General features: G+C 43.2%; 1 protein-coding gene across 1 annotated transcript in view; it reads right to left on the reverse strand.

Annotated features, from left to right (window-relative positions):
- Positions 1-1,315: 1,315 nt before the first annotated feature.
- The window catches only part of LOC100127564 (uncharacterized loc100127564), a 28,538-nt gene continuing 12,037 nt past the window's right edge, over positions 1,316-17,816 (reverse strand). The window contains exons 2-4 of the mRNA NM_001112932.1: positions 4,266-4,339; positions 2,577-2,865; positions 1,316-1,570 (exon numbers count right to left, since the gene is read on the reverse strand). Of these exons, the coding sequence (NP_001106403.1) occupies positions 1,399-1,570; positions 2,577-2,865; positions 4,266-4,338 (534 nt within the window). The 5' untranslated portion in view covers position 4,339 and the 3' untranslated portion in view covers positions 1,316-1,398. The remainder of the gene's footprint in view (positions 1,571-2,576; positions 2,866-4,265; positions 4,340-17,816) is intronic.

A 17,816-nucleotide genomic window follows, 5' to 3' on the forward strand; every position in this document is an offset into this window, starting at 1 on the left:
CATTAAATAAACCCAATAGGGCTGTTCTGCCCCAATAAGGGGTAATTATATCTTAGTTGGGATCAAGTACAGGTACTGTTTTATTATTACAGAGAAAAGGGAATCATTTAACCATTAAATAAACCCAATAGGGCTGTTCTGCCCCAATAAGGGGTAATTATATCTTAGTTGGGATCAAGTACAGGTACTGTTTTATTATTACAGAGAAAAGGGAATCATTTAACCATTAAATAAACCCAATAGGGCTGTTCTGCCCCCAATAAGGGGTAATTATATCTTAGTTGGGATCAAGTACAGGTACTGTTTTATTATTACAGAGAAAAGGGAATCATTTAACCATTAAATAAACCCAATAGGGCTGTTCTGCCCCCAATAAGGGGTAATTATATCTTAGTTGGGATCAAGTACAGGTACTGTTTTATTATTACAGAGAAAAGGGAATCATTTAACCATTAAATAAACCCAATAGGACTGTTCTGCCCCAATAAGGGGTAATTATATCTTAGTTGGGATCAAGTACAGGTACTGTTTTATTATTACAGAGAAAAGGGAATCATTTAACCATGAAATAAACCCAATAGGGCTGTTCTGCCCCCAATAAGGGGTAATTATATCTTAGTTGGGATCAAGTACAGGTACTGTTTTATTATTACAGAGAAAAGGGAATCATTTAACCATTAAATAAACCCAATAGGGCTGTTCTGCCCCAATAAGGGGTAATTATATCTTAGTTGGGATCAAGTACAGGTACTGTTTTATTATTACAGAGAAAAAGGGAATCAAGTTTAAAATTCTGAATTATTTGATTAAAATTGAGTCTATGGGAGACGGGCTTTCCGTAATTTGGAGCTTTCTAGATAACGGGTTTCCGAATAAGGGATCCATACCTGTATGTGTATGCAATCATAGATCTCCCCATGAAAAAGTTAACATTTATCATGGAAATGACCAACAATTCCGCAAGCTATCCTGCACTAAATGTATTAAATGCATAATTGGTCTGCTCATAGGGTGATCTGGGACATGACCAATAACCCTATGGGAGTAACGTGTCCCAGGGAGAATAGGGCCCCATACTGTATGGAACTAGAGCAACTGGTTAAATGGAAAACTTAGGATCGATCCTGGTTCTTTTTCCCAGAATTCCTACCACTTTACAAAGGAATGAGAGAGGTTTCTCCTCAACCAAAATGCTTTACTTGCATTCTAGTCTCCATTAAGAGTTCCCCACCTTCCACAATGAAGCCGGCAGTTAGTTATGTCACTGCATATGACAATTATAGTGATTGGAGTAACTGTAGAATATAGACTATTATCATTTGTAATATCATTTTAATGAGCTGCGATGACAGTACAGTAAGACTTTCAGAAGTGGATAAAGTGTCAGTTGCCATGGGGCTACCAGCAGAGAGGACTTGCTTCACTTTTTACTTCTTCAGCATAAACCTCTACTTCACAGAAATGGAGAAATTCGCTGCGGCCGGGAATAACCACACTCACAAAGCGACCCAGCATCCCCTTACAGCAGAAGGTCAAGGTGGTCTGGGAGACGTCATTGACGGTGGCGCAACTGTAGGACACATGGAACAGTAGGTCAACAAAAGAGAACAAGGGGAGGGAAGCCCTATGTCCATCCCAGACTTTTCCCCCCAATGGGTTCTAAGTTTCTATGGTTACTGGCCCCTCTGGGCCCTTATTCCCTAACTGCCTGAGATTAGACTATTCATGTTCCACCTAATTTCCACGGGAGCCCCGAGTCCATCCCAAGCTTCTCTTTCCAACTGGTTCACCCAACAATATCTAGTAAACACTAACTCAGGATGAATGTACTTTCTAGTTGCCCATGTCATTGACCCCAATAACCAGAATATATAGTGTAGAGAGAAAACAGTGCACAAATCACAAATAAATAGAGAATGATGGCCAATGACAAATCGGCTGTACCAGACCCCAAAATGCCAACTGGTAATGTCCATTCTGAAGACATTTCTTATCCCGAAATACTGAGGAACATAGAAAAGTGAAGTAGATAAAATGCATCTTACTTGGGAATTAGCACTAAATCATGGTAGGGTTCTAATGAAGGTAACTGGTCTTGTTATGATTATAGATGAAACCTTGCCCTGACCTTCCTGTATAGAGGAGAAGAAGACCTGACCTGGTTCATGGCCTTTTCTCCCTACTTCATTTCAAAAACCTCCAGGTTTTCCTTACCTTGTTTTATACCCCTTACTCAACTCCTCTTTTTCTCCTTACATCTTCCATTGTCTGGGTTTTTGAAATGAAATAGGGAGAAAAGACCATGAACCAGTCTAGTCTTCCTCACTTACTCCAAGGTTCCTTCTCTCACACTACAGGTTCCCTGGTTTGGTCTTCCTCACTTACTCCAAGGGTCCTTCTCTCACATTAATTTGTTATTTTTATGAAGGTAACTGGTCTTGTTATGATTATGGATGAAACCTTGCCCTGACCTTCCTGTATAGAGGAGAAGAAGACCTGACTCTGGATGTTCTTCCTCATGTTCCTCAGGAAATCTATAACAATGAGATAAAAGGAAAGGGAGCCTTGGGACTCACACTGGGTTTTTATTATCGGCTGAATCTCCAACACGGATCTCGGCTCCCAACAGGCGCTCGCTGCAGCAGTCCCTCCTGGTCGTGATGACCACTGTCCAAATCTTTATGCTTTTTTTCAAGTCCAGCTGCCACCAAGGGGCAAAGTCCTTATTGGTGTGGGCACAGGGATGTACATAATAATTTGTCTCTTTATTCCCATCGACGGCTGTTTGAGCATTGGGTGGAGGATTAAGTGGGTAAACGGAGCTTTGGCTGACACTGACACCTTCTGATCTTGCCAAATTAATTGCTGAAACCAACAGAGAAAGTCAATTGTAACTAAATTAACTGCAGGTTAATGTTCTGCCGTCTTCTGCCCCTGCCAACTGGAACTCACTGTAATGAACCATGTTGCAATGGGGCACGTTGGGGCCATATCATGTCTTGAAAGAGAATTAAAAGACTGAACCCAGTCGTCATTGTCTACTTTTTTACTCCTGCCTCTTATAACAGATACTGCAACTACAACTGTGTTATATATTGTTACTGCCACCAACATAGGATTCAAATAAACCAGTAACCCACACCCCAACTGAGACGCAACTCACCAGTAAACCCCACACCCCAACTGTGACACAACCCCCAGTAACCCACTCCCCGACTGTGACACAATCGCAACCCCCCAGTAACCCACACCGCAACTGTGACAAAACCGCAACCCCCAGTAACCCACACCCCAACTGTGACACAACTACAACCCCCAGTAGCCCACACCCCAACTGTGACACAACCGCAACCCCCAGTAAATGCCACACCCCAACTGTGACACAACCACAACCCCCAGTAAATGCCACACCCCAACTGTGACACAACTGCAACTCCAAGTAAAACCCACACCCCAACTTTGACACAACCCCCAGTAACCCACACCCCAACTGTGACACAACCGCAACCCCCAGTAAAACCCACACCCCAACTTTGACACAACCCCCAGTAACCCACACCCCAACTGTGACACAACTGCAACCCCCAGTAACCCACACCCCAACTGTGACACAACCGCAACCCCCAGTAAATCCCACACCCCAACTTTGACACAACCACAACCCCCAGTAACCCACACCCCAACTGTGACACAACTGCAACCCCCAGTAACCCACACCCCAACTGTGACACAACCACAACCCCCAGTAACCCACACCCCAACTGTGACACAACTGCAACCCCCAGTAGCCCACACCCCAACTGTGACACAACTGCAACCCCCAGTAACCCACACCCCAACTGTGACACAACTGCAACCCCCAGTAACCCACACCCCAACTGTGACACAACCACAACCCCCAGTAAATCCCACACCCCAACTGTGACACAACCACAACCCCCAGTAACCTACACGCAAACTGTGACACAACCGCAACCCCCAGTAACCCACACCCCAACTGTGACACAACCGCAACTCCCAGTAACTCACACCCCAACTGTGACACAACCAAAACCCACCAGTAACCCACACCCCAACTGTGACACAACCACAACCCCCAGTAAATCCCACACCCCAACTGTGACACAACCGCAACCCCCAGTAACCTACATGCAAACTGTGACACAACCGCAACCCCCAGTAACCCACACCCCAACTGTGACACAACCACAACCCACCAGTAACCCGCACCCCAACTGGGAAGCCACAAAACTGGAATCTCTTACCTCCTGGCTGAGGGTCACATGATTGAGCCCACCCAACAGCAGCACAAGCCAACAGGAGCACAAGGCACTTCATCCTGACAAAGGGTAAATAGCACAAACACATATTTATATAGATATTAATATATACACTTAGGCTCATTGTGTTGGGAACAAGAACTATCTCCATTTCAGCAATCCCAAAGCTCTTCAGTGATGATGGAAGACTCCACCATATCCCACACCATACCTAATGCTACGAGAAGGGAGATTTATTGACACGCCATGTGTCTAGGCTTCTCTGATATTTCGTTATTAGGGGGTTATAAGGGGTTGTTCACTTTAAAATTAACTTTTATTATGATGTAGAGTGTGATATTCCGAAACAATTTGCAGTTGGTCTTCATGTGTTATTATGTGTGTTTTTTTTATTATTTTGCTTTTTGTTTAACAGGTCTCCAGTTTGCAATTTTGGCAGCTATCTGGTTGCTAGGGTCCAAATTACCTTAGCAACCAGGCAGTGTTTGAATAAAAGACTGATATATAAATAGGAGACGGACTGAATAGAAAGATAAGGAATAAAAAGTAACAATAACAATAAAACTGGAGCCTCACAGAGCAATAGGGTTTGGCTGCCGGGGTCAGTGACCCCCATTTGAAAGCTGGAGAGAGTTGGAAGAAGAAGAAGGCACATAATTCAGAAACTATAAAAAATGAAGACCAATTGAAAAGTTGCTAAGAACTGCCCATTCTATGACGTACTAAAAGTTCATTTAAAGGGGAACTAGCCCTTTCAACATTCGTGCCTATATAAACAGTGTTGCTTCCATGTATGGGTGTTCCAAACCGCAGTTTACCATGAGTATAATACAATCAGTAGGGCGGCTCTATTTATGAGGGTTATGTGTACAAAACTCTCCCATGAGTAGATACAAATAAAAGTCTATTTGCTCAAGTATTTTATATATTTGACATTTTTATCTCCCTGCCTTTTCTTGAACTTTGCTCAGTCTTAACTCTCCAAATGAACTCGGATATTGTTTGCTAACAATTCTGTTTAAATAAATTCTTCCAAAATAATGAATAAAAAACAGTCCAACAAGTAAGGACAAAAGTCAACAGTTAAATTAAATCAAAATCATTTCAACAACTACATAAATAAATACATTAGAGGGGATGTTCACCGTTAAATTAATATTAAGTGTGATGTAGAAAGCGCTATTCTGAGACAAGTTGCAATTGGTCTTCATTTTTTATTATTTGTAGTTTTTGAGTTATTTAGCTTCTTATTTAGCAGCTTTCCAGTTTGCAGTTTCAGCACTCCGGTTGCCAGGGACCCAAATTACCCTAGCAACCATGCACTGATGTGAATGAAATACTGGAATACAAATAGGGGAGGAACTAGAAAGATTAGTAATAAAAAGTAGCAATAAAGCTGGAAATATTTTGAAGAAGGCAAATAATTCAAAAACAATAAAAAAGAAAAAAATGAAGGCTAATTAAAAAGTTGCTTAGAATTGGCCATTCTATAACATACTAAAAATTAACTTTACAAAATCAGTTCAGTAATTAATTACAAAAAACAATTCAGTTGTTAAACACCAAAAATTAGTTCCGTAATTAATTACAAAAATCATTTAACTAATTAAATATAAAAAATTCAGTTCAGTTATTTAATACAATAAAATCAGTTTAGTAATTAATACAAAAAAATCATTCAGTAATTACAAAAATAATTTAACTAATTTAATACAGAAACATCAGTTCAGTAATAAATTACAAAAATCAGTTCAGGTATTTAATCCAAAAAAAACTGTTTGGTAATTAAGTACAAAAAATCAGTTCAGTAATTAATTAAAAAATCAGTTCTGTAATTTATTATAAAAATCAGTTCAGTAATTTAATAAAAAAAATCTGTTTTGTAATAAATTAAAAAATCAGTTCAGTAATTTAATAAAAAAAATCTGTTTTGTAATAAATTAAAAAATCAGTTCTGTAATTTATTATAAAAATCAGTTCAGTAATTTAATAAAAAAAATCTGTTTTGTAATAAATTAAAAAATCAGTTCAGTAATTTAATAAAAAAAATCTGTTTTGTAATAAATTAAAAAATCAGTTCTGTAATTTATTATAAAAATCAGTTCAGTAATTAATTAAAAAATCAGTTCTGTAATTTATTATAAAAATCTGCTCTGTAATTTGTTATAAAAATCAGTTCAGTAATTTGTTATAAAAATCAGTTTAGAAATAAATTACAAAAATCAGTTCAGTAATAAATTAAAGAATCAGTTCAGTTATTTAATAAAAAAAATCTGTTTTGTAATAAATTAAAAAATCAGTTCAGTAATTTAATAAAAAAAATCTGTTTTGTAATAAATTAAAAAATCAGTTCAGTAATTTAATAAAAAAAAATCTGTTTTGTAATAAATTAAAAAATCAGTTCTGTAATTTATTATAAAAATCAGTTCTGTAATTTATTATAAAAATCTGCTCTGTAATTTGTTATAAAAATCAGTTCAGTAATTTGTTATAAAAATCAGTTTAGAAATAAATTACAAAAATCAGTTCAGTAATAAATTAAAGAATCAGTTCAGTTATTTATTATAAAAATCAGTTCAGAAATTAATTAAAAAATCAGTTCAGTAATTAATTAAAAAATCTGCTCTGTAATTTGTTATAAAAATCAGTTCAGTAATTTGTTATAAAAATCAGTTTAGAAATAAATTACAAAAATCAGTTCAGTAATAAATTAGAGAATCAGTTCAGTTATTTATTATAAAATCAGTTCAGTAATTTAATACCAAAAAAATCAGTTCAGTAATAAATTACAAAAATCAGTTCAGTGATTTAATAAAAAAAATTAGTTTAGTAATTAATACAAAAAAAAAATCAGTTCTGTAATTTATTATAAAAATCATTTCAGTTCAGTGAGTAAATTAAAAGAAAACATTCCGCAATTAATTAAATAAAATGTATATATAGTTAGTAATAAAATTTAAAAATTCAGTTCAGCAATGAAGTAAAAAAATCAGTTGATCAAAAAAACATGTGTATTCAGTGCTCTTTCCTGGTTGCTAGGGTGAGCAGCAATAGCACCCAGATATCAGTCTGAATATCAGGATGAAGAAGGGAAGAATATTAAGGCAGCTAAATGACCTGCAAATGAATTAAGGTAAATTCCTCAGAGGAAAAAAAGACATAGTTCATCCTATGGGGCTGATTTACTTACCCACGAACGGGTCGAATGGAGTCCGATTGCGTTTTTTTCGTAATGATCGGTACTTTGCGATTTTTTCGTATGTTTTGCGATTTTTTCGGATTCTTTACGAATTTTTCGGATCCAATACGATTTTTGCGTAAAAACGCGAGTTTTCCTATCCATTACGAAAGTTGCGTAAAAAGTTGCGCATTTTGCGTAGCGTTAAAACTTACGCGAAAAGTTGCGCATTTTTCGCGTAAGTTTTAACGCTACGCAAAATGCGCAACTTTTTACGCAACTTTCGTAATGGATACGAAAAACTCGCGTTTTTACGCAAAAATCGTATTGGATCCGAAAAATTCGTACAGAATCCGAAAAAATCGCAAAACATACGAAAAAGTCGCAAAATATTCGTTTTCAAGTCGGAACTTTTCCAATTCGGGTCGGATTCGTGGGTTAGTAAATCAGCCCCTATGTGTCAGATACCCCAGCCTTACTACTTTATCTCTACTCTGTGAGTAACAAGGTGAGTACCTATGCAAATCAGTACCAATTAGAAAGCTTCATACAATCAAAGGCACTGGGATCTCTCACCTTTCTGTTCTGCACCAGTTCTGCACCAGTTCTGCACCAGTTCTGCACCAGTTCTGTATCAGTTCTGCACCAGTTCTACACCAGTTCTGTATCAGTTCTACACCAGTTCTGCACCAGTGCCGGGTTAGTACAGCTGGAGACTAACTACTGCCTATAACTCGCCCGTAACCCCTCCCTTGAGGTTAACCCGCCCATATTTATTGCCTTTCAGAAAATATTTGGATAAACCCATTCTTTATTCTCAGAACTTCAGCTATTGGTCCCTGTTCCCTCTTCCCATTGGCTCCTCTGTTTGATTTGACTCATACAATTCCATGCAGCTATTGTGGAATCTAATCTTTATGGTTTTATTGAGGCTCAGACTTTTACTGAACAAATATTGTTTCTAAGGGACACACCGCAGGTTTAGTAGGGGCCCAGGGGCACAAATGCTGAATGGGTACCCACCCACTACCTACCTACCTGAAAAATGTCAGAAAGTCCCATAAACTGCAGGCTGCTGGGAATAGGGATGGGTCATGTGACCTCACAGGGGACATTTAGAATCACATTCATGATGGGACAATCAGTCTGCTTGACCCCCCCCCCAAGAAGCAATGACTTAAGCCCCACATGTATGAGGTCATCACACAGATCACACGTGACTGTGACATCATAACCCTTGGGTGGAATGTATGAGGTCACTGCTTATCTCAGCCTTGGGGGACCCGATATAGAGACATGGAATTATAGAATATAGAAATATATATTTAACATGGTATTGTCTGAGATATCTGAGGCCATATTTGTGCCATCAGCAGATTCTTTTAATTGACATTATAATCCTTGATGGCATTACTGGCCAGTGGGACACAAACAAGGGCTGAACACCAGAATGGCATTTTCTGTGCAATGGGAATGGAGATGTAACGCTTTTCTGACCCATTTTGGAATAAACCCAGGCTAGTAATGAATAGAGAGCATGGGTTACATTTGCGACACTTAATACAAAGGGGTGAGCCTCCGCTATATGGGAGAATCAGGATTGAGCGAGGGTGTAGTGGAACTACAACTAGCTGAGGTGTGGTGTGCAGATGGTAAAAGATGGACGCCAGAGGATTCTTGCTGATCAACTATAGTACAAGTTTATTAAAGGCACAACTGAATAGTGCAGCAGGGTTATACTCACAGACACAGCAGTGTATGATGGTCACAGATAGTACAGCAGATGTGACCCTTTAGGCACAGAATAACCCACTTGGAGGATGCACAGAGGATTAGTTGACACCTGAGATATAGACCTTTCAGAAGGGAGTGTTCCGGCCGACTGTGGTCCAGGGGAGAGCTCCTAACACTGGTACCTGGCGTCTAATAAAACCGGTCCCTAAAGAACGACTACAGAGCCGGGGTGGACTAAACCCTTTTACAACTCCTGGTTGGGGCTATTAACTGCCCTTACTAAATAGCCTGACTACAATCACCTCTCCTAGAGGGTGCTATTAACAAATCTGACTGTGCTGGCTTTACCTCGTTCACGGGGCCCTGTCCCCGACTTATCACTAGGGTAGATGGTCCCCTAGGGTACAAATGGCTTCTGGGCCTATGTTCTGGTCCAGGCTCAGTTGGGATCTGTCCAGAACACAGCATGCAGCCAAAAGAGGAAGCCACTTCCTTGTGCAAGACACTATATAGTCTGCCAAGGGGAGTGGTCAACCTGGGCTAAACCTATAGGGGGTAGCCTAATACTTGAAATAAGAGTGCAGAGGGCTCTGCCCTATAACAATACAGATTAGATAAAGATAAGGGATAACACCATAGGGAGCTTAACCCTATGGGTCCCTACATTCACCCGGGGGAAGAATCCATTCCGACCCGGCAATGGCAAATAACATTTCAAGCAATAACAGTAGTGCATTGATTTAGTGCAAAAATACAGTACCCTTACATCCGTTCCTGACACCCTCTCCTGAGGAGTATCCGGTACATTGGATAGCTGTAAAAATGAAAATTTTAAGGCACAGAAAATATTAACTGTTTCGTTACTAGTTACGTTTCTGTAAACCATTTACAATACATGAGTGTCACTATGGATCACTCAGGCACTTACTTATAAAGATCCTTGAGATACCTTCTGGCTCTGCAACAGAGGTATAACAGGCACAATACTTATATATCCTAGAGTCACCTTCCTGACCACTAACAGGGGTGCTCAACTTAAACTGTAATACATCCCCACCCATCAACTTTATTAAGTCCAGGCCTTCCACCCTAACCCAGTGTTCATGGATCTCCCGACATGCACTCCGTAGGTGTGGATTAGGCAAAGGGTCCTACCCCTGGTGAGGTAGGTGAAAATAGAAGTTGTATTGGGATGGGGCGCAGCAGTCTTTGTTTGTTCACCCAACTTGAACTTTACAGTCTCTCTTCTTGAGAGCTTCAACTTAAAAACAAGAAAACAAGTCCATCACTGTGGACATAAACTGCAGGATGGGGTCACACTCTATGGCGGCAAAACGGCAGTCTTTTTAGAGGTGCCCAAAACGGTGGGTGTTTTACCCTTTAACTTTAGGGAACTAACAACCCACCTCCCACCCGGGGGAAAATCCCATCTGGGATGAAGATCCAGACCGGCATGGGGTTTTCCTACCTAATGGAGGTTCCTATCATATTTCTCTTTGGTCACTCGATAGGACACATAATAGGCAGGATGTGGTTGTCCGTCTTCCCTCCTGAAGGAAGATTCGACAGCAATGCAAAATTTCTGTCATCCTGAAATTTTCCATACGATTGCACTCCATGTTTCAGTATGGTTCGTCCGAACCACCACTCACAGGCAATGTTGGATAGGTACTCGGTATCTTGGGTTCTCCGTTTTACGTTTTGGTGCAGGAGGCCCCCAGGAATCAGGCCCTCCCGACGGATGAGTTCCCCATACAGCCATTCATCAACATGGGCTTCCACCTCATCATAAACCCATTCCGGGGCGTATGGCATGTAAAAACCCCATTGTTGAAAAACTCTCTCATTAATCAGTCTCTGCACTCTAGATACAGAGCGAAATTTTTCCGAGTCAGCCCTTCCTGGGGCAACCCAACAAGAGGTGTTCTTGTTTACAGCATGAGGAGGTGGCGGTACAACTGGCCAACCTGGCGGATCATTAGATAGCAGCTCCGACTCTTTTGGGGATGCTGATCCTCTCTGCCCTTCTGGTAGAGAACGTCTAGGCAATGGCCCAAAGGTCATATGGGCCCAGTCAGGTCGGTGGCCCCGTCTTTGTGATGTACCACTCAGGAAGACTGCACTCCCTGAGGAATGGGATGAAATCACACTTTCCTTTTCAGGTGTGGGTGACTTAGATCTCCCTCTACCCACACCTTTTAATAGTATCCGCAGGTTCTCCTCTTCTCTTGAGACACCTGACGGCTTCTGAGGAATTTTGGTTTTGGTAGAAACAGTTGGTTCCACAGGATACATAGAGGTTGAAGCCGTCACTGAAACTGAATCCAGCCTATCCTCATCTGAACTGTCAGATTTAGTATCACAATCCTGCGTAACCTTTATAGGAACGCTAGCATCATCTAGGTGTTGCGGAACTGCCGTGGGAGCAGGAGTAACAGGCCTGGGTCTATCTGATCCTTCCGCCCCACCTTGGACGAAAGGCCCTTGCGCCTTCTGTAGGGGTTTGGCCCAACACCGGGACCTGCAATATGGGCAGTGGACTTCCAGTTCCTTCCAGGCCTGGACAATAATCTCCCCGCAACATTCACAATATGGCTCCACCACCACACTGCCATCTTCCGCAGTGCGCTCCCCAAAAGTACCCAGCCATACGTAGCGTTGAGGTGGGGATGGTATGGGCATCACCCCACTGACTGAAACCTCTGGGGTTAGTGAGCGGGGACTAGGGTGGTCAGCCATATTAATAGGCACCAAGTTGCAGTTCACAAAATAGCTGGCCTTGCAGCCACAGCAGTAATGTTCAGACCCTTTGCGCAGTTTGTCCCAAACGTCTATGGCCTCTCTAAGGCGTGCCCTGGGGTCAATATTTAACTGTTATGCCTGTCTGACTTAGCAGATGGTAAGCAGCAATGTCCGGTCGCAGCCACGAGTCCGGCACTCAGGTAGTATAGAGAGTATTCTGCAGCCGTGGGTGGTACTCACTCTTTATACGTTCCTTTTCGGTCAGTCTATCCAGGTCGCAGCCGCGAATCCTGGTTCTCCCGGGGGAACTTTTGTTGCCGACCGTGCCTCCTGGCAGCTGCACAGAAGGTAGTCGCACGTGTATTTTGATACTATATTATCTGCCCTCTTTCCAGAACGCAGCCGCAAATCTGGCAGGGCACGGACCTTCCTCTCTGCGCTGGGGTTAACTAGCAGCAGTATGGTACAGTAGCAAGGATGTAACTGTGCTGATTTAACAGTGGAAGCAGCCGCTATCCAGAGTTACATTAAGAGCTCTCTCTCCACGCGTCTGTATGGCTCAAGTGCGAGGCACAAGATGGCCGCCGTGACGTCAGAGTCTCGGAAAATGGCCGCCAAATCTCACAAACAACCCGCCTCTCGCGGGATTTCGTAGAAAGAGCGCCAAAGTTACTGGGGCGGTGATTGACAGCTCCGCCGACCAATGGGATTACAAGGGGGGAATCCTCAAACCCGAACCCACGGCCAATTAGTACTCGGCAATTACGATCAGGACTGCAGGCGCCTTTTGCCTATCGCGTCCGGCAGTGCCTGTCAGCAAAATTTAAAGCAACACACACACTTTTACTCAGCCCCTCAGGTAATGGCTCCGAAAATTTCAAAATGAATTTAACCCTTTTAGCCCCACGTTGGGCGCCATAAATGTAACGCTTTTCTGACCCATTTTGGAATAAACCCAGGCTAGTAATGAATAGAGAGCATGGGTTACATTTGCGACACTTAATACAAAGGGGTGAGCCTCCGCTATATGGGAGAATCAGGATGGAGCGAGGGTGTAGTGGAACTACAACTAGCTGAGGTGTGGTGTGCAGATGGTAAAAGATGGACGCCAGAGGATTCTTGCTGATCAACTATAGTACAAGTTTATTAAAGGCACAACTGGACAGTGCAGCAGGGTTATACTCACAGACACAGCAGTGTATGATGGCACAGATAGTACAGCAGATGTGACCCTTTAGGCACAGAATAACCCACTTGGAGGATGCACAGAGGATTAGTTGACACCTGAGATATAGACCTTTCAGAAGGGAGTGTTCCGGCCGACTGTGGTCCAGGGGAGAGCTCCTAACACTGGTACCTGGCGTCTAATAAAACCGGTCCCTAAAGAACGATTACAGAGCCGGGGTGGACTAAACCCTTTGTTACAACTCCTGGTTGGGGCTATTGACTGCCCTTACTAAATAGCCTGACTACAATCACCTCTCCTAGAGGGTGCTAATAACAAATCTGACTGTGCTGGCTTTACCTCGTTCACGGGGCCCTGTCCCCGACTTAGCACTAGGGTAGGTGGTCCCCTAGGGTACAAATGGCTTCTGGGCCTATGTTCTGGTCCAGGCTCAGTTGGGATCTGTCCAGAACACAGCATGCAGCCAAAAGAGGAAGCCACTCTCTTGTGCCAGACACTATATAGTCTGCCAAGGGGAGTGGTCAACCTGGGCTAAACCTATAGGGGGTAGCCTAATAACTGTAATAGGAGTGCAGAGGGCTCTGCCCTATAACAGCACAGATTAGATAAAGATAAGGGATAACACCATAGGGAGCTTAACCCTATGGGTCCCTACAGAGATAAATGGCTTTTAGTATATATACACCCCTCAGTACATATATTTGTATATATATGGGGACCAGGGAATGTGCATTGATCAATCTCCCTCTCCTTTTTTGTATGCTTGTAGTTAATTTGGCCAGATCAGTTGCACTTCCATTGTATTTGTATACTTTATTTAGCCTTGGAGTGCTCCCACAACCCCCTTCTGTGTATCTATGTATATATATATATACTGTATATCCATGGGAAGCAAAGACAATAATGGGTAATGAACAGGCTGGGCAACACGGACATTAGGGCCCATCAAGGTGAAGGTTGAGTTATGGCGGCACCAAGGGAGATTATGAAAATGTAATAAAAAGTTGTCAGGGCTGGTCCTTCTCCCACCTCCTAGAAATGTTTCTACATAAAGAAAACATATAGAATAATAATAAACCCCTGCGATCTTGTAGGCAATAACGAATGTATCTTGTGCTAAACATTAATATTGTCTTTAAAAAATAGGCCCCTTTATTGGAGCTCCCTATGGATCCTCTCAGGTCCCTGTCTGGGTTTCACATGAGGGGTGGGCGTGTCCTAACGGTCCCTGCCAGAAGCACAGTAGGAGGGGGAGAGCCAATCACAGCCCTGCAGTCCTGGCCCTGGGCCCATACGTCGTACAGGCATAGTGAGCGAAGTCCCTGTTTATTATCCTTATATAAGGAGAGATGGGGATAATTTGTGACGGTGAAGCTGCCGGTGAAGGGGGTGCCAGTCAGAATATATTATCAACAGTGTTGAGCTAATCTGTCCTATTTCACGAAATGACAGCAAAATTCGAGAAACGGTGAAAAATTAGTGAATCGTGTTTGTCACACAATTTTTTTGTCGCCTGCATCTTTTTTGACGCCACCGCGCCCTTTTTAATGTGACCCCACCCTTTTTTTGACGCAACTGGGCCCCACTTTAACGCGACCGCAACTTTTTTGACGCGCAATAAATTTTTTGCCTGCAAATTTTCTCAGAACAATTCTCTAATGGTGAAATGCGGAAATTTGCTGCAAATATATGCCTGGCGAAAAAAATTTGCTCATCACTAATTATCAGTTCTTTGCGACCCATTTATCAAAGTACGATTGACCATGAATGTATGTAGAACTTTTGCGTAATTTCCACGATATTTTTGTTGACTTACGTGACATTTTTGTGTATTTGTCGCAATGAGTAGGAAAGTTTGGGATTCATTAAAGCTTCAGTATGGTGACTTCCCTTGGGCCGGGTTGGAGACTTTCCTTGGGCCGGGTTGGAGCTGCAGAGTGCCATTGAGCCCTATGGGAGACTTTCCTTGGGCCGGGTTGGAGCTGCAGAGTGCCATTGAGCCCTATGGGAGACTTTCCTTGGGCCGGGTTGGAGCTGCAGAGTGCCATTGAGCCCTATGGGAGACTTTCCTTGGGCCGGGTTGGAGCTGCAGGGTGCCATTGAGCCCTATGGGAGACTTTCCTTGGGCCGGGTTGGAGCTGCAGAGTGCCATTGAGCCCTATGGGAGACTTTCCTTGGGCCGGGTTGGAGCTGCAGGGTGCCATTGAGCCCTATGGGAGACTTCCCTTGGGCCGGGTTGGAGCTGCAGAGTGCCATTGAGCCCTATGGGAGACTTTCCTTGGGCCGGGTTGGAGCTGCAGGGTGCCATTGAGCCCTATGGGAGACTTCCCTTGGGCCGGGTTGGAGCTGCAGAGTGCCATTGAGCCCTATGGGAGACTTTCCTTGGGCCGGGTTGGAGCTGCAGAGTGTCATTGAGCCCTATGGGAGACTTTCCTTGGGCCGGGTTGGAGCTGCAGAGTGCCATTGAGCCCTATGGGAGGCTTTCCTTGGGCCGGGTTGGAGCTGCAGAGTGCCATTGAGCCCTATGGGAGACTTCCCTTGGGCCGGGTTGGAGCTGCAGAGTGCCATTGAGCCCTATGGGAGGCTTTCCTTGGGCCGGGTTGGAGCTGCAGAGTGCCATTGAGCCCTATGGGAGACTTCCCTTGGGCCGGGTTGGAGCTGCAGAGTGCCACTGAGCCCTATGGGAGACTTTCCTTGGGCCGGGTTGGAGCTGCAGAGTGCCATTGAGCCCTATGGGAGACTTTCCTTGGGCCGGGTTGGAGCTGCAGAGTGCCATTGAGCCCTATGGGAGGCTTTCCTTGGGCCAGGTTGGAGCTGCAGAGTGCCATTGAGCCCTATGGGAGACTTCCCTTGGGCCGGGTTGGAGCTGCAGAGTGCCATTGAGCCCTATGGGAGACTTCCCTTGGGCCGGGTTGGAGCTGCAGAGTGCCATTGAGCCCTATGGGAGACTTTCCTTGGGCCGGGTTGGAGCTGCAGAGTGCCATTGAGCCCTATGGGAGGCTTTCCTTGGGCCGGGTTGGAGCTGCAGAGTGCCATTGAGCCCTATGGGAGGCTTCCAAAATCATGCACTGAAGGATCAAAGCCAGAAAGTTTTTTGTGCCGTTTACGATCGTTCGGATACGAAAATTTCGTATCTTTCAGATTGTAAATACGATATTTTCATACATCCAAGAAAATAATTTTTGTGCCTTTTTCAAACTTTAGAAATTATCGTATTTTGTGATTCGGATTCGGACTTTGTTATATCGGCCCCTAAGGCTTCTTTGTTCCATATCATACACGTGATGGCCCGATTGCCCTAGGCCAGTTGACTGACCCATACGGAGATACAGAATTATGTAGGTCTAAGATGACCAGTGACCCCAAATGTGCTGATAATGTCATTGAGTCAACTCATTTCCATTTCGGCCAAACACAGAGATCACTCAGAAATAACCAATTTATATGGAACTGTGTGGCAACCCAATGGTGATTGTGGCAACCCGGTGGTGATCCTGTCCCCAGGAATGATGTTTCCCTGAGCTGCTTCCTGGTCCAGGTCAAATGGGAGCTCAGAGGAGCAGAACCTACTGCGTCAGTATGAGGAGGTTATCATAAGATCCAACTGTATGCGCCGCTATAGGGGTAAAAAGGATCTCGTCATTAAATTAAAAGTGGGAATTTGTACCTGTAAACAGCTGCCAATAATCATTAATCCGGAAGGTTCTCAGACCCACCAAAGTGACCTGGTTTGAACCAGGAACAAAGTGACCCATAATAAAAACGAAATCACTATGAAAATATTACTTTCCCAGCCCGGGGCCGATCGGGTGCGGTTTATTTTCTTGGAGAGGGAAGGAAAGTGCCTTGGCCTGGAGCCAGGGGTTTGTGGTTGGGACCTTAATCTTCTAAAGAACTTGTGCTGCTCACAAACGGTTCCTCCTTGTTGCTAAACACCCACTGACAATACGAGTCTTTCCATGACCTTTAGGTCCATTAGAGAAGGAACCGCCTGGATTGTTCTGTGCGGCTAAAGCTGTCACATTGATAAATTCTGCTTCTAGGTTCTGGGAAAGAGGTGGAGGTTCCAGAGGTTCCTGATGGTGCCAAGTAGGAGGTCTCTCATCCAGGGAGTGGTTCTCCCTAATAAAAAGGAGCCTCTTGCTGCACACTGAGTGGCCACAAAGACCTCTGCCCATATGTACAGGGATGGGACCTGTTATCCAGAATGATCAATACCTGGGGTTTTCTGGATATTGGATCTTTCTATAATTTGTATCTCCATACTTGAAAGGGGTTGAAATGAACTTGGAGTGTGATGTAGACTTTGATATTCTGAGACCATTTGCAGTTGGTTTCATTTTTTATTTTTTGTTGTTTTTCAGTTCAGCAGCTCTCCAGTTTGGAATTTCAGCAGCTATCTGGTTGCTAGGGTCTTGTTTACCTTAGCAACCAGGCAGTGGTGTGAATGAGAGGCTGGAATATGAATAGAAAAGGGACTTAATAAAAAGATAAGGAATAAAAAGTTTTTTGGTTGCTGGGGGGGGGGGTTATTCCAACGTTATTACAGATAAAGGGCTGAGGGTGGCGCCTCTTTCTGGTCCCGAGGATGTTCCTATTGGGCAGTAATTCATTTTGCACTGAATAATAACAGCTTTACAGTTGGTCATTGAATAATACGATGAATTTATCTTCTTATATAGAGTTTTGCACAAAC

Source organism: Xenopus tropicalis, chromosome 6, assembly GCF_000004195.4.
Source record: "Xenopus tropicalis strain Nigerian chromosome 6, UCB_Xtro_10.0, whole genome shotgun sequence".
NCBI classification, from domain to species: Eukaryota; Metazoa; Chordata; class Amphibia; order Anura; family Pipidae; genus Xenopus; species Xenopus tropicalis.